This window comes from Macaca mulatta, chromosome 7 (assembly GCF_049350105.2).
Source record: "Macaca mulatta isolate MMU2019108-1 chromosome 7, T2T-MMU8v2.0, whole genome shotgun sequence".
In the NCBI taxonomy this organism is placed as follows: Eukaryota; Metazoa; Chordata; class Mammalia; order Primates; family Cercopithecidae; genus Macaca; species Macaca mulatta.
Genome location: NC_133412.1, coordinates 92671106 through 92695769, shown reverse-complemented (window position 1 = coordinate 92695769; position 24664 = coordinate 92671106). Strand labels below are relative to the sequence as shown.

At 34.4% G+C, this 24664-nt stretch overlaps 1 protein-coding gene and 1 pseudogene across 1 annotated transcript; both read left to right on the top strand.

Annotated features, from left to right (window-relative positions):
• The first annotated feature begins 1558 nt into the window (after window positions 1-1558).
• Window positions 1559-3675, top strand: LOC100423116 (olfactory receptor 4K1-like; annotated as a pseudogene).
• A 15277-nt stretch (window positions 3676-18952) lies between these two features.
• OR4K15 (olfactory receptor family 4 subfamily K member 15) lies at window positions 18953-19998 on the top strand. Its single transcript, XM_028850556.2, has one exon. It carries the CDS (start codon window positions 18953-18955, stop codon window positions 19985-19987), a length of 1035 nt encoding a protein of 344 aa, XP_028706389.2. The 3' UTR covers window positions 19988-19998.
• The last annotated feature ends 4666 nt before the right edge of the window (window positions 19999-24664 follow it).

Here is a 24664-nt window from a genome sequence, read left to right as displayed (position 1 = left end):
CTCTTAGATTGTTAATATTCTCAGAAGCAAATATTTTTCCATTCAGATTGGCTTTACTTGTAAGAAAGTAAAACTATATTATATAATTTTCAATTAGAATATCACTTTATAGTTTACACAGCTCTTTGAAACGTACACTATCACGAATAAGTACTCAAAAGTCTAGAGAATTCCAGTAAATTGCACAAGGACATTAATCCTATCTGTTTGGATCATCATTATCTCTCTGGGCCTGCAGAGTTTTTGGTACATAATCACCAAAGGTACTCAAGAAGTTGGAATGAATGAACAAACATTATCACAGTGTTTGTTCTACGCTATCACTACTTACTAGTAGTGAAGCCAGAAATTAAACCCACATCTGATCTCAAACTGTGTGTCCTTATATTAAGGCATCTTGAGGAAATTCACACTCTGCCTTTCCAAGAAGACTGACGAGTCACACAACTGTTAATATGGAATATGATCATCTCTTACTACGGAAAAATATTTTTAGAATGATTTTAGAGAAATTCTGCCTATACTTGTAGAACCAAGTTGCAGACAAACTGAAATGGTTTTAGACTAGACAATTTTGACTAACTATACTTACCAGTTTCCACATTTTTGTCAGGCTTTGTATACATATAGCTACAGTATCAGATACTTCAAAAGGCATCTGATTCTGTGAAGTAATGCCAAAAAATCAATTACTAATTTTTATGTTTTTAATGACCTCAATATTTGAAAGTCGTGCCATGAGTGTCTGTCTCAACTATTGACTATTATTGTAGACACACAGGGAACTCCACATAGCTTCTGGGATCTGGCTAGGCTCTTCTTTGAGAAAACAGATTGTTTCCATTTTATTTTGAATAAAATTAGATAAAATTACCATCATGCACTTATATCAAAATTATAAAATCATTTTCAAATTCTGTACATGGACATATATACATATGCATACATATGTCAATAGATAATTTCAAAAACAATTTTATATCCATAATTATTCTAGAAAATAAAAAGGCTAGTTGTTAGTGTGTATCTATATTTTAAGACTAAACTTATAGTTCCCTAAAATTATAAACATGCTTAAGCCTATGAGGAGAATATTATTCAAAAAAGTCAATTTTGCATGTCAAGTCCATAATAAGGTTAAAAACTAAATTTTCATTTAATTAATTTCTAATAAACTTGCAAAATTACACTGATGTTTCCCAAGGGAATGCTTATTTTTCACAAATAAGTATTGCATATACTTGCTATTTTCTTGGTCTGAAGTGGATTTCCTCAAGGCTTGCTCCTCATTTTTCTTTAGTCTTTCTGAAATGTAACATGCCTAGTGAGACTTTTACTGATCACCTGGTTATAGTCCATATTCCTTTGTTCTGCTTTATTTGCTCCATGGCACTATTCAATAAATACATTCCTTTGACAAAGGTGGTTATCTTCATTATCAAACTATCTTTTTTTCTCTTTTTGCTGTCTCTCAACTTCTCCCCTCTTAATTCATAAATATGTATATCATGTCAGATGTCATTAACTACATATTTTGCTTGTTTATTTTTAATTGCCTATGCCAACATCACCCACCCCCACACCTTTAGGATGTAAGTTACATGAGGATGGGACAGTTTTTATTATTTTTTTCTCCCATTGCTTTGCCCCCAGAGTCTATAAAAGTGAGTGGTACAGAAAAGACAATCTGTAATTATTTGTTGAACGAATTAATTACATCAGAGATGCTATTCAATAGGCTTTGGAAAACTCTTCTGTTATTGTGATATTAGCTCAAATACAGTAAGAAGGGGCTGTAAAATCATCAGCAAAGGTAAGTAGTTCAAATATAAATTTAATTAGAAAATCTACTAGGCTATCTGAAATTGCATTTAGTCCCGTCTTTGAAGAGCAGGTAGCCAATCATTTTAAATAATATTAAACTTAACTTCTGTAAAAGAGGAATCATATTGAAAAGGTAAAGAGTACAACTGTGATACTAAAAGAATCACTTTTGATTAAAAAGGATGTATGTTTCTGAGATTCTAGGAAGATACATCTGTCATTGATAATTATTTAACTCACTGTTGTATACTTTACATTTTTTTGATACAGATAAGCAAATGCAGTATCTCGCTCACACTAGTTTGTTACAAATTAATTTCAATCTATTCTTATTGCTGCAGATACCTCAAATATATGGCCTCATGCCATTCCTTTATTTGATGTCATTTATCAAAGTAACTGGGCTGATTTCCATATCTTTACACCTGGCCAAATTGCCTGTCCCTTCAAGATTCTGTAAATGGTGCTAGACTCCTCATTTTCAACTATTAATAATCTGAATGTGTAAGTACAGTATGTATGATTTTCAAAGTTCTATTAAGGTATTGCATATTTCTACAAAAACATTTTAGAATACAATGGCAAGTCTCTCGACTTCTCTCTTTCTATCTCTCGACTTCTCTCTTTCTATCTCTCGACTTCTCTCTTTCTATATAGGTTTATCTGTTAGATAAATTTCTCTCTCTCTGTATCCATCTATCTATCTTGGCAAAGCATAAAGGCAAAAGTAAATAATAATTCAGATAATTATCTAAGTGAGCCCAGGGAAAATATTAATTATTAACAATCATGTGAATACTCATTGTCTTATAGCCTCACCTTTTCATTTTTATATTGATTAGAATCAAAGCATCTATTTGATTTGCAAAATGGTAAAAAGCTTATTCTTAATCTATCTCAATTATCTTTTTTTCCCTCTAGATAACTTCAGCAGCCCAGATTCAGTTAATGGATGGAGTAATAAGTCAGTGGTTACTGAATTCATTTTGTTGGGACTGTCTAGCTCTTGGCGACTCCAAGTCTTCCTTTTCTTTATCTTCTCTGTGTTTTATGGAGCTGCTGTGTTGGGAAACATCCTTATCATCATCACAGTAATTATAGACTCTCATTTACATTCCCCAATGTACTTTCTTCTTAGCAATCTCTCTTTCATTGATGTGTGTCAGGCTACATTTGCCACTCCCAAGATGATTGCAGACTTCCTCAATGAACACAAGACCATCACTTTCCAGGGATGCATGTCACAGATCTTTTTCTTGCATGTTTTTGGGGGTAGTGAGATGGTGCTTCTTGTTGCCATGACCTATGATAGATACATTGCTATATGCAAACCTCTGCACTACATGACCATAATGAACCGAGGGTGTGCACTGTTCTGGTGGGGTTTTCCTGGGCCATTGGCATCTCACACTCAGCCAGCCACCTGGCATTCACAGTCAATCTGCCTTTCTGTGGACCCAACACAATTTTTTCTGTGACCTCCCCCTAGTGATCAAGCTTGCCTGCTTAGACACCTATGTTTTTGAGATCCTGGTGCTCACCAACAGTGGTCTGCTCTCACTTATGTGTTTCCTCCTTTTGCTCGTTTCTTACACTATCATCCTTGCTACTGTGCATCGCCAAGCCTCTGATGGGACGTCCAAGGCCCTTTCCACTCTGTCTGCCCACATTACTGTTGTGCTTCTATTCTTTGGCCCATTAATATTCATCTATATTTGGCCCTTTGAAAGTTTCCCAGTTGACAAATTTATCTCTGTGTTTTTTACTGTCTTCACTCCTCTCCTTAACCCCATGATTTATACTCTGAGGAATAAAGATATAAAGGAAGCCATGAGGAAGCTAAGGAGATGACATGTGGGTTCCAAGCAGGGTTTTTAGACAATTACAAAGAAGTAATACAAATTTCTACTTTTGGGCTTTGAAATTAACATATTTGATTATTGTTACTGTGTTTATATCACAAATAGTTTTTTACTAGACTGAATTAGAGGGCCTGAATATGGTGATCTGGAGTTGGCAAACACAGTGCAGAATTTTATGATGCCAGTTCCTATATTCTGTGTCTCACATCATCCTCCCTAAAGCTGCAAATACATGCATTAAAACTCATAAGCAGTTTTTCCCCTTATACAGGCACCATTAAAAAATATCTCCTTGAGAGGCAGAGGTAAGAGGATCACTCAAACCCAGGAGGTCGAGACTGCAGTGAGCCAAGATCGCGCCACTGAACAGAATTTGCTTTGACATAAAAGGCGATATGAACACTCTAAAAAGTGCTGCTTTACCTCATCAGTTACAGTTCATAATGATTCTGGCTAACAACTTAATGTTATAAAGGTAAAATTTTATATTCACAAATAAGGCATTAATGCTTATCAAATCTGTCTTTTGTCATACTTATTATTTGTGCTAGAATTTAAACATATGAAATACTATAGTATCAATTATAGGATAATAAATATAACCAAGTCCATAGTTAAAATTAGAAGACTACTCTTACACTCTCTGGAAGAAATGTCATAGCACTTACAAACTCTCATTACGCCACTAATAATAAACCTGTCATCAACTGACAATGACTGCAAGGTATCTGAATAGCCAGTGATTTTGTTTACTTAATTTCATTTGGGAGTGTAATTTTCAAAGTAGTTGCAGAAAATATATACATTGGTAATTAGAAAATATATCACATGCTTCTCTTTTTCTCAAACTTTAATTGAAACTTCAGAAATAGCTCATCAAACATTAGAAAGAATAAGAGAAAGAGGGTCATCACATGATTGATTCAGTCTTTGATCAGCCACAGCATCTGGCACTGTCATCACTGCATCATAAAATTCGAGCTTGAAGAGTTTATTCTGTTTATGATAGCTTCCAATTCAAACTTGTAATTTTTGAACTAAAGATATGATTATGTGTTTTGTTTTTATTACTTAAAATAGATCATGAGTCCCTAGGGCAAATATTGTCCTATTTTTTTTTTTACCATAGTTGTTAATGTATCAAAAGTTTAACATGCAAGCACATGTAGCAAGTGCCATAAAAAAGATACGCTTCCCAGAGCAATTGATATTCAGGTGATTTCTACCCTTGTTTTTCACAAATGTGGCATTTTGAATGATGGGATTGGAAGCCAGTGAAAAACTAGATTGTCCATCTCTAAGTCTTAGCTTATGTGACTCATTCATTGCACTCTGTAACAATCTGATCTTCTTTTCACATTTACTTTTCCAAGTGTGGAATTACTTCATTGGGTGCTACTTTACTAAACTGACATTGATTAAAGGTTTCTATCAATAGAATTATAATGGGCAATGACAGTTATCTAAGTAAAGAGGTAAAAGTCATAGGCCCTTGTTCCATAAAAGCTTTTAAGCTTATCAGGATAGCAATAAAATGTTTATTAACAGATAATAAGGGCAAGTAGAATATATAATAAAACACACGTTGAATTTGTAGGTTAGTGCAAAAGTAATTGCAGTTTTCATAACTAAAAGTAATTGCAAAAACCACAATTATGTTTGCACCAACCTAATAATAATCCCATTGTGTTAATGTTCAGTTTTGTCTAAAGCAACTCAATGCATTTTAGCAATTCTTAAAACTTAACTTATTTCAGAATATGTGTACACACAAAAGAGATGAAGAAAGGCCTTTGGCCTTGTAGAAATAATTGCATATTAAAGAAGCAAAGAATCACAGAAATGTATAATGAAAAAGGACTTAATCTTTATAAAGGTTGCAGAATTACATGGCCAGGAGAGGACATTTAGCTGGCAAACCACCAGAAAATCAGATAAGTGATATTAACTTAATGAATTGTGCCAGTTTAAGTTTTGACCCCATACTCATAGACCTAGAAACCCCAAATTGTTAATTGCAAGAAATTTGAAGAAATTTGTCAAATTACAATAAAAAATAAAATTGTGAAGTTAATTAACCACAGCATCATGATTAGAACAGAAGTCAAATTACTTGGGAGTGGTTTGATAAATCTGTGTTAATTGAAAAGTTTTGGTTATTTGCTTGGCATGTGTGAGGTTACCAGACTCTGAAAGACTGATAGAAAAAGATCTACCTGAACAATGTTGAGATAGTCACTGCTATCCGTTATCTTAATTACTTCCTCTGTTATTTATCCACACAATTGGTGCTGGATATAGTCTTTCTTTACGTGTGTTAACATCTCTTAGCAGGTTAAAATCAAGACACAGCCAAGACTCATGCCAAGAGAACATTGGCATATGTTCGCTTACCCATTATATATGTTTTTAGAACTTAACGCTCTCTCTTGAACTTATTTTATTACTTATAAAGTTTTGTGAGTCAAACATTATGAGTAGAATATTTTTAAATATATATAAATAGAAAACAAAAGTAGCAAAAAAAATCTAATAGATAATAAAAATGAACTCCTATTAGATTAATAAAGAGTAAAACAAAAGGATATTACTAAATAAGACTGAAAATTTGAAAACATGGAAGCTCTATTTGGTCAAAAATTACTGAACAACTTTTATAAAGCAATTTGCTGTATTTATCAAATTATGTCCATATTCATGAGCTGATAATTGTATTTCTAGGAGTCTATCTTGAATACTTTCTTTCTTGATTTTGTAACATAAAACTAAATGCATATATATATATATATATAGCATATATATATATATGTATTTTGAACATGATGAACTCTGGAAAATATAAATGGGCAAAGCGAATCATAAGGAGAAAAGAAACTGTTGATTTTCTCAGTGCAAGAGTATCATCTGAACACCTACTATCTACCCACAAAATTGAAAATTAAAATTAAAAAATTAATAAAGTATCATCTGAAACAGACTGACATTGTTTCCTCTTTCTGAGAGAACGTTGCTCCACTCACATAATGAGCTAGAATAATTCTGACTTCAAAATTTGAAAAGGGTCATCTAAGAAGGAAAAATTATAGGCCAATCTCACTCAAAAACAAAAATACAAAATTCCTTTAAAAACAGAGCAGTACAAATTCAGGAAAACATAATAAAATATTATCCATTTGAGATTACACAGCAATGCAATGTTGATGGTGAACTGAATGAACATTTGATTATAATTTAATATAATTCCCTGTATTAACAGAATAAAAAAACTACATATAGTATGTATATAGTTTTATGTATGTATATATGTATATATGGTATGTAGATATAGTATGTATATGTATATAGTATGTATATATACATACTATATATAGTTACTTCAATAGGTAGAAAAAACTGTTTAAAAATAGTTATTGTTGTAAAGAAAACTTTCATAAATAAGGAATATAAAAAGTGTATATGACTGCAAAGTTTAAATCAGCCATAAACCCACAATGCTATCTAGGAATGACACTGTTATCTGCTCAACTTATTTGAAATACCAATTCAGAAGGCAAAAATAATTTTAACAAAAAAGCCAAAAATGTAAACCTAAAGTAGAAGGAGGTGAGGTTCACAGCACATGAGGTGAGGAGGTGAGGTTCTCAGCACATCTAATTCGAAAGGACTTTAGAGGTCAACCAGTTGAGGGGTTGTCAAATTTATCTGATCATGAAAATCCCTGGAGACTTTTTTTTCTTTTCAATTTTAATTTTAGATACAGGGGATATATGTGTAGAGGGGAATCTTGTGTGATGCTCACACATGTGATGAGATCCATACTCCAAAACTTAAATACTGAGTATGGATCTCACAGGTAGTAAGCATACTACCTGATAGGCGGTTTTTAAACCAAGCTCCCTTTTCACCCTCTTATAGTCCACAGTGTCTATTGTTACCATATTTATATTTATATGAGCTCAATGTTTAACTCCTACTTCTAAGTAAGAACGTGTTATACTTGGTTTTCTGTTTCTGAGTTAATTTACTTAGGATTATGGCCTCCAGCTCTATCCACGTTGCTGCAAATAACGATTTCACACTTTTTTATAGTTGTGTAGTATTCCATGGTATATATTTACCATTTAAAAAATCCAATCTGTTATACCATTGATGGGCACCTGGGTTGATTCCATGTCTTTGCTATTGTGAATAGTGCAGTGATGAACACACAAGTGCATGTGCATTTTTGGTAGAATGATTTATTTTCTACCGAATATCTATCCAGTAAAAATGGTAAAAGAAAAAACACCCTACAAAATAGAGTGTTATGCCACCAAAAATGATAAAGCAAGGAGCTAAACAAAAATCCCTCTTCAATAAAGAAATGAAAAATTGACAAAAATTTACAGAGCCACAGTTTCCAAACCCTGGAGATTAAAGAAAGGCTTACAGCAACCCAGGGAACATTTATTAAAGAAAAGTAGTCTGGTTCTTAACAGTAAATACTAAAAAGAGCCCGTTAGGTTGAAATAAAAGTCCTAGACAGTAACTTGAATACTTATGAAGAAATAAAGAGGACTAATAAAGGTAAAGGCATATGTCAATGTAAAATACATAAATATATATTTTATTTGTAATACTTTTTTCTCTTATCTGATTTAGAAGATAACTTCACAAAGAAACACCTACAAACCCACTTGTTGTTCAGCTCAAAATATATAAAGATGTAATTTGCATGACAATAACAGCCGGGAGAAGAGGAAAAAACAGAGCTATATATCAGAAGCAAAGTTTTAAAAATATTTTTGAAATTAAATAGATATTAATCTAAATTTGATTGTTGTAAGTTAAGGTGATAATTGTAAGCTCCATGGAAACCACTAATAAAAGAGAATTAAACCAATATGCTAGCAAATATATGTTTAACATGAAGGAAGAATTAATAAGAAATAGAGAAACATAAAAGATATGAGACATACAGAAACAAATAACAGAGTAGAAGATGCCCTACCTTATTATTAATGACTAAATATAAATAGATTAAATACTTCAATTAAAAGGCAGATATAAGCAGCATTGATTGAAAACACGACTTATCTATGTGATGCCTATAAAAAAACTCACTTTTGATTCAAACATACAAATAGGTTGACAGAAGATTCATGAAAAAAGAGAAACTATGCCAACTGTAAGCAAAAGAGAGTTGGAGTGGATATGTCAACATCAGATAAAATGGACTTTATAACAAAAAGTCTTAATAGAGAAAGAGAAAGAACATTGTGTAATGATACAAGCATAAACCCATCAAGAAGATTAAACAACTTGGTACACATGTGTGTATGTTATTATTTCATTAAATGCCAACAGAGTCCTGAAATACATAAAGAAAAAACTTACATAATTCAAGGGAGAAATAGACTGACAATAATGGACAAAAATGTTAATACTTTTAATTTTAAGTAGAGCACTAAGATAGAAAATCAGCAAGGAAATAAAAGACTTGAAAAACTCTGTAAGCCAAATAGACAATGTGTTTATAGAACACTCCACCAAACAACAGTAGAATACATAGTTTCCTCAAGTGCACATAGAACATTCTCCAGGATAGACCATATATTAGGCCCTAAACGAAGTCTCACTAAATTTAAAAGGATTAAAATCATGCCAACTATGTTTTCTGATTACAATGGAATGAAATTAGAGATCAGTAACACAGTAAAACTTGAAAAATTAACAAATAGTGGAAGTTCAACAACATATTTCTAATATCCATTGGACCAAAGAAAGAATTACAAGGGAAATTATAAAATGCTTTAAGATGAAAATGAAAACACAACATACTAAAACATATGTAAATCTTTGTGACTTTGGATTAGGCAATAATTCTCTGATTTGACACCTAAAACACAATTAACCAAAGAAAAATAGATAATTAATTTTATCAAAATTAAAAACTGTTGAGGTTTAAATGACACAATCTAGAAAGTTCAAAGAAAACTCACCAAATGAAAAAAAGATTGTGAACTTATGTCTGACATGGGTCTTGTATCCAGAATATATAAAGAACTCTAAAAAATAACAACTAAAGACAAATAACCCACTTAAAAATGGGCAATGAATTTGAATAGACTTTTCTCCAAACAAGATATGCACATAAACTTAACCACATAATATTGCTCAACACCATTAGTTGTTAATAAAATGGAAATTTAAACTACAATGATATACCAATTCACAACCATTAGGATAGCTGTAAGTAATTTAAAGAATGGAAGATAACAAATGCTGTCAAAATTGTCAAGAAATTAAATTCCTCATCTGTTGCCTGTAAGAATGTAAATTGGTGTAGTCACTCTGGAAATCTGCTGGGTAGTTCCCTAAAAAGTGAAACATATGCCCCAGAAATTCCAATTCTAGTCAGAGTTCATAGGTTTCTATTTCATTTTATTTCATTTCAGAGAAAGAAGATGTTTATCCAAAAACTTGTACGCAAGTATTCATAGCAGCAGTACTATCAACAATCAAAACTGGAAACAACCCAAATTCCCATCAACTGATGAATGAATAAACAAAATTTCTATATCCTTACAATGGAATATTACATAGCTATAAGAGGGAATATGGTATTGATACATGCCATAACATGGATGAAACTTAAAAACAATATGCCAAGTTAAGGAAGCCAGACACATTATTATTATGTCATATCACTTATTAAAATGTCCAGAATAGACAATCCCAAAGAGTCAGAAAATAGTTTAATGGTATCCAAGGGCTGCATTTAGGGAAAATGGGAAGTAAATGCTAGTGGTTACAGGGTTTCTTTTGGGGTTGTGGAAAATGTTTTAGAGTTAGACAGTAGTGATAGCTGCATAACCTTGTTAATATGATAAAATTTACTGAACTGTACACTTTAAAAGGGTAAATTTCATGGTAAATGAATTATAAATCATTTTAAAAGAGAAGTAAACAGTATTCATGATTTTTTTTATTTAAAAAAAAAGACAGTATGAATTTCCACTTCCAGCCATGAGGTACTACTGGATTTAATTTCCCTTCATAATTATGCAACAAGAAAACTGGATAAAATATATCACTACATTGTGTTTAATCACTGGTCTACATGCAACACAAGACTAAGATCCTTGAGAGAATAAAACATAAGGTTAATGTTATGATCAACCCAGTTTCCTCCACGGAGGTACTTTCTACATTTCAGGGCAGCACAGGTAATTCAAAGCAGGGCACAACTGACTGATGAGTGAGAATACAGAAAATGGAGCTCAGAAGGTTGATGATGGCCAAAATCTACATCCAGGACAACAACAACCACCACCACAAAACAGAAAAATTACACAGAAAAAACTCTCCAGACATTTCTATGGGGCCCACTTGAGTTATTGAATAGTAAGATGAGTAAACAAAGGCTAAAGCTCCTAAAATCTAGGAAAAATTTTGTAGAGCTATAAGCTGAACTGAGAGAGTTAAAAATTCTATATCCTTACAATGGGATATAGGAACTCTATAACTTCGTGAGTTTAAAGAATTCCCAAGACTGGCCAGGCGCGGTGGCTCATGTCTGTAATCCCAGGACTTTGGGAGGCCAAGGCGGGTAGATCACCTCAGGTTGGGAGTTCGAGACCAGCGTGACCAACATGGAGAAACTCTGTCTCTACTGAAAATACAATTAGCCGGGCTTGGTGGCAGATGCCTGTAATCCCAGCTACTTGGGAGGCTGAGGCAGGAGAATGAGTTGAACCCAGGAGGCAGAGGTTGCGGTGAGTCGAGATAGCACCATTGCATTCCAGCCTGGGCAACAAGAGTGAAAATTCCATCTAAATAAATAAATAACATAACATAAAAATACCTAAGACCTTAGTCGATCCTGGGCAATTCCTTAAATATCAGATAATTCCTTAATACCAAGGCTAAAGTAGCTTAGAGAAGTCTACTCTAAACTCATCCTAAAATATTTTAAAATAAAATGACATAATTAGCCTAGCCCATAAGTAACTTTGCTGACTGAACAAAGACTACTACTTTTGAATAAAAAAAGAAAGAATCCAGCACTCAGAAATATTTTTAGTTTCCACCATCAATAAATGTGATGAAGCATAAAAATATACATCATAATGAGTAGAATTGGAAATTGATTCAGATAAGCTCAGAAATTATCAAGATGTGGAAATTAGAATAAAATAACTTTAAGAGAGCTCTCATAAATATGCTCAAATATATAAATAAAAATATAAACAGAATGAAGAGAGGAATGGAATATATTAACAACATCAAAATTTCATGAGGTGAAAAATGTTAGACACCACAAAGGAAATTATCAGTAAACTAGAAGACACAGCAATAGAAAATCTCTAAACCAAAGTACAGAGACAAAGATATGAAAGAAAAAATTGAACAGAGTCACAGTAATATGTAAGAGAATGCCAATTGGCCTAACACATATGTAATTGGAGTTCCAGAGGAAAGGATAAAAGGAACATATAGGAAAATATATATTTAAAAATGGGGACCAAAATGTTCTGAATTTGATTGAAAGTTATAATTAAAAAAGTCAAGAAGTTCTACCAACCTCAAGCAAGATAAATCAAAAGAAAATCACAAGAAGACATATCACAATTCATACGGGAAACTTGTCATACAGAAAACATCTTACAGTGGCTATGGATAAAAGAACAACCACATGCTGAAAAACCAGAATTCAAATAACTGAATACTTACTAGTATAAAACGGGATTACAATTGTTAAAAAACAGAACGAAAACAACACAGTCAACACAATCATTTAAGTATGAAAAATATCCTTCAAAATGAAAGAGAAGTGAAAACTTTTCAAGTCAAACAAAAGCAAGGCATATCATGGTTGACAGAATTCTACTACAAAAATGGAAAGTTAAGGAAGTCCCAAATTAAAAAAACAATAGCAACGTAGTAGATATAAACTGAACATATCATTCACATTATATGTAAACAGTATTAGAAGTCTACTAAAAGGCAGACATTGCTAGAATGAACAACGCAAGCAAGAGCCAACTATTTGCTGCCTACCTTGAATCCATTTTAAATATAAAGACACAGACTACTTAAACATAAAAAGATGAACAAAGATGTACAATACAATGCAAATAGTAATTATAAAGGAGCTAAAGCAGTCATATCAATATCTGACTGTAGATTTCAGAAGAAAAAATATAATCAAAAGTAAAGAGAAGCATGTCATGTGATAAAGTGCTTAATCAGTCATGAAGACATACCAATCCTTATCTGTTTGCACCTAATTTCAGAGTTTAAAATAGATAGAATCAAACATATCTTCTTATCTAATCGTATCTTCCACCTGACCTGAAAAATAACATAAACATAGAAACCTACAAACAAATGTTTATAGCAGTTTTATTCATAATCACCAAAAACAGAGAGAAAGCAACCAAGAAGTCCTTCAATATAAAAATGGATACTCAAACTGTGGTAGATAATACAATGGGATACTATTCCATGATAAAAAAGAATGAGCTATTAATCCATGCAACAAGAAGAATGAATCTTAAATGTGTATTGCTAAATGAAAGAAGACAGTTGAAAAGGCTATACATTGTACAATTTCATTTGTATCATGTTCTGGAAAAGGCAAATCTGTAGGCACAGAAAACAGATTAATGGTTTCTAGGTGTTTGAGGAAGGGGAAGTGGCTATCTGTAAAGGGGGTGCACAGAGGACCTTTTATCATGACACATCTAGATTGCATGGTACCAGAGTTTTGAGTTTTGTGTTATGAATCTAGAGTCCCATTAATGCTCAGATTCTTTATTTGAACTCAGAAATATAAATTTTTGCAAAATTATTTGGAGTTTCTTTACTAGAATCTACTCTGTAGGATACAGCATTTCTATTGTATTAATAAAGCAGCTTTCACTTTTTTACTCTAGAATCCTTGCCCTAGAAACCAAGCATATGGCTCTTGTGAAGCTATCAAAATGCCAAGGTGTTTGCCATGTAATATGCACAGTCACATGATGAATCCCCATCATTTTTTGACACTCCCAATAGTGCTTTTCTAAACCTCTTCAGAAGCATAAAGAATTAGCTAACAAAATTACTCATTGCTTTAAAAAAAAAAAGTGTTACATCTCTTACAGAACAAAGCATTTCCATTAGGCCTGCTGCTTCTTCCGTTTGCGAAATCCTCAAGGTGATGCACTTAATTCTTGTGGGCAAACAAATTGTCTCACATAATTATCCCTGATTAAGGTGATTTCTGCCATCACAACTCTCCTCTGGGTCTTTTGGTCACTACAGCCCAGTGACGTCAAATTCCTAATTAGCTTGTAATAATTGTGATGGCTTTTCTTATATCAGTGTGCTGAGTATACTGATACTTGAGTGTAAAGGGTGAGGACTGAAGTCTGGAAAGACATGGGTTCTCTATCTTTGTCCCTCATCCAATGGCTCCCGGTGAAGTTTGTTTTCCTGGGTAGGTGCTGACATTTTAAGGCCAAGGACAGGGATTGAGTCAGAACAGAGAACAGAGACCAGAGACAGTCAATTTTCCTCCATATTGTTTTAAATTAATCTTTGAATAGTCTGTGCCCATTTTACCTACTGTTGTCCCAATACCTAACTCCGAAGAGTAATTGCTGCATGACTTTATTAAAACCAGGTGTTTTACCATTTTAATTGGATATACATTAATTTCAATATAATCTTTTATAATTATTCTTATCTTTGAATTGACTTACTCATTTTGGATCATGTTTTTCAAAAACTGGACAATGCGTTTGGGAGAGGGAATTCTACTCTTTTTTGAGGAAACACAGAGCACCTGGGAGGGCATGTAATTTACTTACAATTATAAAGTTATTTAGTGAAAGATAGAATTGGAAAATATATTTTCTATATCCTAGGCTAATATATGTATTTCATTTTTAAAAATTAATGTATTCTTTTATTTCAATAGCTTTTAGGATACAAGTGGTTTTTGGTTACACTGATAAATTATATAGTAGTGAAGTATAAGATTTTTAGCGCACCTATCATCCACAAACACAAGTAGTGTACATTGTACTCAATATGGCTAATACATTTTTAATAGTCCATAATGTCGTTGGACAGCATCCATTGATCTGAACTTCAGGTTTTTAAAGCTTATAGTTTACAATGGTCCTTCTTAATCGATGACTAGAAAGTAGTAATATAAACCACTAATGAAATTCAACATTTCTTGCTGGATATATATTCTATTTGTGAACAAAAGCTATCCCATGTATAATTCCTTAAAATATATTGTAAAATATTACTACTATTATGGCAAATTCATTATATCACTACTGTACAAGATGTTTGATTTAGTTATGTAATGATTTTATATATATATATATAAAACACATCTGTGAGAAGCAAGTAAAAAGTCACCTACACTTTGAATCAAGGGAAAGTCAGATGAAAGGAAGAAAACCCTAAATCTTCCCTGATGAAATTTTGGATAAAATGATGCAATATTCCTACTACTTCAGAGTCTTTACAGGTCCCAAATCACACAAAAATCACTATTATTGGTGGTACTTCCTAAAACAGTCTCCAGTTTATAGCTCCAGTGAGGCTGAATCCTTTGCAAAACTGTGAAGCAGAAGATTTTGTTTTCAGCATTTCTTTTCAGTCTACTCTTTTTCTCCTTTCAGATTCCCGACTGCTCCAAATGCTCCTCTAGTTGCCTAAGACTTAGATGAAGATACAGCATTCAGACCCGTCTCACCTCCTTGAAGACAACTCAGCTACAGACACCCTGAATCCACTTCTGTCTTATTTAGAAGTAAATTCTTTATGACTTACCTCCTCAGGGATTGTTCTGTTTTCTTAGGAGATGTGGAATAACAATGAAATTCTTCCCAAGCATTAATGACTATAGATTATAGGATAGCTCCACACTTTCCATTTCATCTTAGGTAAGTGAAAGTGTTTTGTCAGCATCCTTCTGAAGACCATGCACCAGCGTTTGTCTCTAATATAGTCTATAACAGAGACTGCTATTTCTCTGATCTGCATTTGGAGTGGGAGGGTCAGGGGAACAGCAATATTGGGAAGTTTGTGAAAGATACCTCTTTGAACTGGTAGAGTTTGGTGACCCCTGCATATGATACCTATTTATTTCACTTCATCTGTCAGTCATAATATCTGAGATAGAAATATTGAGGCAAGATTCACTTGACAGAATTTAAAATAGGAGGGAACTGAGGTTTGCCTAGCACAGCCCTTTATACATGCATTAATCCATCTTCAAATTTTCAAGAACTTCTTTTTAAAAAAGGTCTTTACATAAGCACATCTACTTATTGGAAACTCATTCTTGTGTGAGTCAGACCACATAATGTAAAATTATGGGAAAATATTTTCTTCTTCTGATCTAAAATAATACATTACTAAGAATGCATACATATACTTAGTCACTACAGTTGGTTAAATAATTTTCATCTACATAATCTTTTAAGAAATATGTTTAGTGTCTCTTTGAGGTTAATAGCCTCAAGATTTAATATTTGATCATAATAGTCTTGAAAGGCTAAAGGAACTGCTCAGCATCACACAGTTACCCAATGATACAACATAGAACATTTTAAAATAATAGCTTTGTTTTCACTGAAGTACAGTGATTTTATTGGGAAAAAAAAGACAGTCAATTTTATCTAATAGGGAATGTACTGGGGGTAAAGGGAAGTGAATTCATCAGCTTGTCTAAATAAACAAAGAGTTATTAATATTAGCAAATAATTTTTAGGGAGGCAAGTTATAAACCTAACTGCTTTATCACCAGTGCATAGCACAGTGCCTGGGGAAAAGCAGGCATTTAAATTTATATAAAGCAAGTGAACTAAACAAGAATGGATATAGGTAAGAAACAAGTTTAGAGTTCATGTGTTCCACCACTTTCATCTTATGTACTAAGAAAGTTCTTGGTTGAATCAATTTGCCCAATGTTTTTCTCCGTGAAAAACAGAGTCTTTTTCTGAGCACCTGAAGAAGCCGATGAAAATGGAACAATAGAGCTCTGCAAAAGAGTCAGAAAAGCTACTGGGAGGATGATTCTTATGACTGTCTTTCACACAGTTGGATTAGGTGTTTTAGCCTAAAGACGCCAGGAAGTTTCTGTGCTCAGAAATGCCTCCTGATGCCCTTATCTGCTGTAGCACCGGAGGGTCTCCCTAGGACACTCATTCCCTGTGCTTATGGCTTTGCTCTTTCTGATGGAGTACCTATGAACTCTTATTCACTGATTTTGTTAGATTTTACTTCTATTCATGCCTTAGGGATTCAATGCAGTATTTATGTCACAGGATTGAAGGGCCAGGGCTTCTGGGAAGTGAGAAGAAAGCGAGATTGGTGTATTTTTTTCTGTAGCCTGCTCTACCTACAAGTTCCACCTGTTAAACTCTTCTAAAAAGCCTAGAGCCATAGTTTTGATACAATCTGTGATAATACAAGAGTCCCCCCTATCCATGGTTTTATTTTCAGCAGTTTCAGTTACCTGAGGTCCACTGTGGTCCAAAAACATTAACCTATTTTGAGAGAGAGAGAGAAAAAAAGAAACACATTCACATAAACATTATTACAGTATATTGTTGTAATTTTTTATTTTATTTTAGTTATTACTGTTCATCGCTCACTGAGCCTAATTTATAAATTAAACTTTATCTTAGGTATGCATGTATAGGAAAAATATAGCTTATATAGGGTTCAGTACTATCAGTGGTTTCAAGCATCCACTAGGGGTCTTGGAACACATCACCTGCAAATAATGGAGAAAATTTGTATTTTTGGGGGGAGAATTGGAGATTTGAAATACAGAGGTGAGTCTACATTTGGTTTCTGGGAGTTAAAACTATTTATCACATGTTCTGTTCTTACACATAAACCCTCCATTCTAACCCAAGGAGAGACTAAGCAATTTGCAGTTACAATCTAAGAAGACATTAGTATCAAAAATTGCAAGTGGTTAGAAATGAGTAAAATATAAGAGATCCTCTCCCAAGAGCTGATTAAGATGTAGAGAAAGATTCTTCAAAATCAGATAATATAATGCTCCTTTACAATGCACATTTTATTTTTTTTTATTTACCATAAACCTTTCTAAGTTCTAAATAGCTTCTACAAATAAAAGTAACATAAAAGGAAGAAAGTTCTGATAACATAGAATATAGAGTAACTGAGTAGAAAAGAAAAATCAGATTTTTCCTGGTCTGAATTCGTAATAACATACCTTATTAGTTATATTAGTATTTATAGCAAGCAATATAACTTATAAATTGTTAAGCCACATCACATCAAATCAAATGTCAATCATAGCTTAATAAAATGTCTATGGTTAATAACACCAATGTGTAAGTTTAAAGAAGCTTCATAGCTTCAGGGATTAATTGAAAGGAACCAGTGTGCTAGGTTTCACGATAAAGTAGAACTCCATGAAGAGCTGAATCATAAAAGAGTTTCAATAATATTTGGGGCCTTCAATTTTGCCAGGGTTTTGTACTGTAGTTTATATAATTTTTAACTGTAGAGAAGAAATAAGATATAATCACTTAAGGCAATGATTCCTCCTGTGAGCTCTCTTACACAAATCTAATGCTGCCTCTCTTTCTCTCTTGTTTTAATTTTCTTAATTATGCAACTTATGTAGACAAAAGTGAAAAAAGCAAAAGTTCATATTTCAGTAAGTTTTCATAAAGTAAACACTCCCATGTAACTATCAACCACATCAAGAAAGAATATTACCAACCCTTCAGAAGCCCCTCTCGTTTCCACTTCCTGTCCCTTAAGGATAACTGCTATGTGGTTTTTCTACACCTTAGTTTTGCCATTTTTGAACTTCATTGAAATAGACCAACACAGTGTATACTCTTCTGTGTCTAACTTTTTTAGTCATCATTAAGTTTGTGAAATTATCTTCCTCTGTGGCAGATGTTTAAAAAATTTTTACATCATTTACTTTAGAAAAATTGGTTTAGATTTTGTCTCTATAGATTTTTAGACTGGATTTCTGTAGTATCACAAAAACTTCAGATGCTCAAATTCATTTTTAAATTGTCGATTTATTTCTTAAATTCATGTATTTAGATATCCAAGTTGGTTGAACATCTCCTTGACAATGCTCCCTTTTAACTCAACCTTCCATACTTAGCTGCATTAGCTGTATAATTTGTAATAACTCATGAAAACCCAGACACATAAATAGGAATAGGAATTGCAATTCTGAAAAGTTTAAGTGTAATTGGAACATCAAACCCATGCTCACTTCATTAACTGACCTCTGTTTCTCTCCTATTCAGGCAACTGAAACTAAGTCCCTTCCAAAATCAATGAATGAGACAAATCATTCTCGGGTGACAGAATTTGTATTGCTGGGACTGTCTAGTTCAAGAGAGCTCCAACCTTTCTTGTTTCTTATATTTTCACTATTTTATCTAGCAATTCTGTTGGGCAACTTTCTCATCATCCTCACTGTGACCTCAGATTCCCGCCTTCACACCCCTATGTACTTTCTGCTTGCAAACCTGTCATTTATAGACGTATGTGTTGCCTCTTTTGCTACCCCTAAAATGATTGCAGACTCCCTGGTTGAGCGCAAGACTATTTCTTTTGATGCCTGCCTGGCCCAGATTTTCTTTGCTCATCTCTTCACTGGCAGTGAAATGGTGCTCCTAGTTTCCATGGCCTATGACCGTTATGTTGCTATATGCAAACCTCTCCACTACATGACGATCATGAGCCGCCGCGTATGTGTTGTGCTCGTCCTCATTTCCTGGTTTGTGGGCTTCATCCATACTACCAGCCAGTTAGCATTCACTGTTAACCTGCCATTTTGTGGTCCTAATAAGGTAGATAGTTTTTTCTGTGACCTTCCTCTAGTGACCAAGTTAGCCTGCACAGACACTTATGTTGTCAGCCTACTAATAGTTGCAGATAGTGGCTTTCTCTCTCTGAGTTCCTTTCTCCTCTTGGTTGTCTCCTACACTGTAATACTTGTTACAGTTAGGAATCGCTCCTCTGCGAGCATGGCGAAGGCCCGCTCCACATTGACTGCTCACATCACTGTGGTCACTTTATTCTTTGGACCGTGCATTTTCATCTACGTGTGGCCCTTCAGCAGTTACTCAGTTGACAAAGTCCTTGCTGTATTCTACACCATCTTCACGCCTATTTTAAACCCTGTAATCTACACGCTAAGAAACAAAGAAGTGAAGGCAGCTATGTCAAAACTGAAGAGTTGGTATCTGAAGCCTGGTCAGGTTTCTGTAGTCATAAGAAATGCTCTTTCCTAGAAACAGAGTAAACTTATGACACTGTTACCACTTTAGCCCTGTCTCTATACACTTACAAGTGGATTCACTGTAATCTTAAAGCAAATCAACTTGACCTATGGGAAAGGTCAGTTGATTGATGTGAAGTAAACTGTAATGATAATAAAAACTCATGAAATAAACTTTATTGATTTTAAATATTCTTTCTCCATTGTATTTTTTTTTAAATTTCCTACTTTGTATTCTTTATTTTAAAACTTCTTGGGCCGGGCGCGGTGGCTCACGCCTGTAATCCCAGCACTTTGGGAGGCCGAGGCGGGCGGATCACAAGGTCAGGAGATCGAGACCACGGTGAAACCCCGTCTCTACTAAAAATACAAAAAATTAGCCGGGCGCGGTTGTGGGCGCCTGTAGTCCCAGCTACTCGGGAGACTGAGGCAGGAGAATGGTGTGAACCCGGGAGGCGGAGCTTGCAGTGAGCCGAGATCGCGCCACTGCACTCCAGCCTGGGCGACAGAGCGAGACTCCGTCTCAAAAATAAAATAAAATAAAATAAAACTTCTTAAGATATAGAATTTGATGATATTGAGAAAATGATATTGCCTTGTAAGTGGTTAATTTACTGTTATCTCTCTCTCTGAAAACAGTACTGCTCACACCAACATTGGAGTAATGATAGGTGCATATCTCTAAGCCACAGAGATAATAGATCTATTTATAAGTATATGATATGTGATATACAATATATGATCGATCTAGATAAGAATGCATTTTCTACTGCACTATATATCTGACAGCACATGAAGACACATCTATGAATGGTGTGAAAGATACAGTAAAATGTAAAAGGGCATTACCCAGCAGAAGGCATTTACGTTCAACACTTTCACAAATCCTTCTTCACAGTGGCTGCTTAATATATGTTCTTCATGAAAAACAACCACCTGAACAAATTTATTTACTGGTGTGTTTTGTATTTGCCTATGTTAATTTATGTTCAATACTGATAAAATAATCTGGGGAACCAGAGATGAGTTATAATTCTCTACCACTTATCTTCGTGATAGTAGGAGTCTGAATCTTAGTATAAAACATTCTCCCCCTAGATTTTCATGATCTTATCTTCTTAGAGTATTTTTATATTAGTACTTGGAAGATATTATAATTTTTCTATGTGGACTTTTAAATTCAGTTGACATTTCATTTTTAAATTGCCCAATGTAGGCCCTGAAAATGACAGAACCCTATTTCAAGACGTTAGAGTTCATCATACATTTACCCCTCCTTGATCACTTACAAGACCAAGATTTTTGGGGATTCACCACTACAGGCTATTTTAGGCTTTTCCTCTTTTATAGCATTCAAGGCTATTCCTGTATTTTTTTAATGGGTTGTAGTCACAATCTGGTATAATGTTAACTGATTGTTTTCCAGACTTCAGTCTTTAGAGTCTCCTAAAGGGATTCAATAATGCCTATCAGTGAAAGGAAAAAAATGTTTCTGAGCCAAAGGGTTCCAAGTTATTTAAGAAATAACAAAATGAAAATAAAACAAGTATGCATTAACATTTAAGTATAAGAAAAAAATTAAATATAAAAAAGCATAAGTAAAAAATATAAATATAAAAATGTAGTGAAACTTTTTACAATAATATGCTTCCAAAATTTTACAATATTTTTGCATATTCTAATTTTATGCATAAAACACATGATATATTGTGGTACTAGTACTAATTACAACTGAGTTAACATTGTACAACAAGAAATGTGGTAATAGTTTTACATCTTTTTAAGCTTTAAAATATCTGTAGGATATATTTATTCCTTTCATTTAACATATGATAAAAATAAGGTAAAGAAATATTAAGAATATGGTGCAAGATTATAAAGCTAGAAAATAGCAGAATGGATTCCCTATACAGGTTTTGTGGTGTTTTGTTTTTTGTTTTCTTTGACCCAGATGGCACACTTTTTAAATATATTACTGCTTATAGTAATACATTTACTGTGTATTACAGTGTGCAGTACAGCGTGCCCTGTCCAGAAAACATGATTCTCTGGTTATCCTCTCACACACTTTTTCCTATTCCTAGTATGCAAAAAAGCCTCCGAATATTATGATTTTCACTAAAGAGGGTACCCAAGTTCCTTGCGAAGTTACTCAAATAACAAGAGCTCAGGCTGACTGGTACAGTTTTTCTGTAACCTGGACATTAAAATAAAAGCACAATGGGTTTTTCTTAAAGCACTAAACTGTTCTTTAACAAAAATTATAAAGGCTTAGAAAGAGTCTATAAAAATTTTTACCTTATGGTCAGACATTAAAATTGGATAAATATGCCTACAAGGTTTTATAAAAATTGAGTTTAACATTAATGGCACACTAATATAAAGGTGAAATTTAGCTTACCTGGTATAAAATCATACAGGAAGCATTGTCAAATATAAAATGGTGTTTGGCTTTCTTTGGTCTAAAAACTAATAAAAATAGGTGCTAAAGAGAATTTAGAAGGAAAATGGACATTGCTAGACGAGAGAGAATGTTATCCAAGCCCCTTATAAGGGAAATCTTGTTCCAGCTGCATCAAGGGACCCATTGTGGGCCCCAAGCCATGTGTGACGCAGTCCTTAGAGTTTATGAGTGCATAGGAATTTATAGGAATTTATACCCTGGCCAAATGGGTTACAGACAGTTGCTTAGTAAAAGCTTACACCTTGGGGGAAGGAGTCCAGGCTTAAGGCCATTCCAAACTATCCAGATTGATCACACAGAGATGCCTCCAATTGGTCGTCTAAAGTATTTATTATTAGTAGTAGATCACCGTACTCATTGGGTAGAAGCTATTCCCTTTTCAAGTACAACTGCTAATAATGTAGCCAAGGCATTAGTTGAAAATATTATACCCAGGTTTAGATTAATAGAAAACATTAATTCAGATAATAGGACTCATTACACTGCACATGTCATTAAGAAATTATCCCAGGTACTGGATGTAACGTGGGAATATCATACGCCCTGGCACCCATCTTCACTGGGGAAAGTAGAAAGGCCTATTACCATGTTAAGAGTCTGAACTGTTCTCCGAAAAGACATAGGCCTAGCCCCTTAAGAGATGCTTTATGGATCGCCTTATCTACATTCTACTACTGATCTTCCTACATTGGAAACAAAAGATCAGTTTCTCAGAAATTATATACTTGGTTTATCTTCCATTTTATCTTTCCTCAGAACTAAAGGTCTTTTAGCACAGGTGCCACCTCTAGAGTTTCCAGTACACCAACATCAGCCTGGGGACCACATCCCCATCAAAAGTTGGAGAGAAGGAAAAACTGGAACCGGCCTGGGAAGGACCTTACCTAATGCTTCTAACTACTGAAACCACAGTCCGAATAGCAGAAGATGGATGGACCCATTACACCCGAGTCAAGAAAGCACCACCCCCTCCAGAGTCATGGGCCATAGTCCCAGGGGAAAACCCTACCACACTAAAGCTAAGAAAAATTTAGCTTTCTTTCATCCATTCTATTACTTCTTTCTTCGCTCTATTGCTGACCACCTAGTTATTAATGTAACCAAGTCAATTTCACCTCAAATGATTACATTTGATGCTTGCTGTGTTACATCCTGTGGAGACATTTTAAGTCAAAGACAGCTCTCCACTTCAGAAAAGCACCTCTGTCCTTCCTGGTTCTCCTCAGACTGGACATTAGTGAATTGGGATCATTTAGTCTGGGAAGATTTCAATGAGGACCCCAGCGTCAACTGCGAGTCTTGCCCCCCATAGACAGAGCTTTTATGCCGCAGTTGGTCCAACGTTCTGTGGACCACTAAAGAGCAAGGATGGGCTGCCTCAACCAGTAGTTGTAATTTCCTAAAGCCATACATTCATTTTACTAAAGGAACAGCTTCACCTAGCTGTCAGCTAAAGCAGTGCAATCCAATACAAGTTATTATCCCAAACCCTCAAAGCTTTTCCCCTTCTCTAAGCTGGTTCCCTTCTTTAAGCCGGCTTTATGGTATGGGGGATGAAGTTTCAGGAACAGACTCTATCAGATCCTTTGAAATATATTTCATTGATCCCCCACTGCCTACACTTTCCCCTAAGCCTTCTTCCAAAACCTCTCACAATGAAATGGTTGTTCCTCCTCCATCTAATGATAGGACCAAAGTAGACGTTGTAGAAGTAAATGATTTAAAACAAATTTTATCAATAGAGACAGGATATCAAAATGTAAATGCCTGGTTGGAATAGATCAAATATTCCATCCACACATTAAACAAAAGCAATTGTTATGCTTGAGCAGACGGCAGACCAGAGGCCCAGATTGACCCCTTTCCACTAGGGTGGTCCTCCAGTCAACCAGGCATGGGCTGCATGGTAGCTCTTTTCCAGGATTACACAGCCTGGGGTAACAAGTCATGCCAAGCTCTCTCTCTCTGCTATATCCCGAAGTTCAACACTCTGCAGGTCAGCCCCCGAAGGCCATCCAGCTTCCATCTCACAACACTAAGTTCACTTCTTGTCTCTCACGACAGGGAGGAAACTTAGTGTTTCTTGGAGACCTGAAAGAATGCAGTGAGCTTAAGACTTTCCAAGACCTTACCAATCAGTCAGCCCTTGTTCATCCCTGAGCAGATGTATGGTGGTATTGTGGTGGGCCTTTACTGGATTCTCTGCCAAGTAACTGGAGCAGCACG

Coding starts and splice junctions, on each gene's coding strand:
- OR4K15 (XM_028850556.2), top strand. CDS start 18,953: ATGCTCACTTCATTAACTGACCTCTGTTTCTCTCCTATTCAGGCAACT.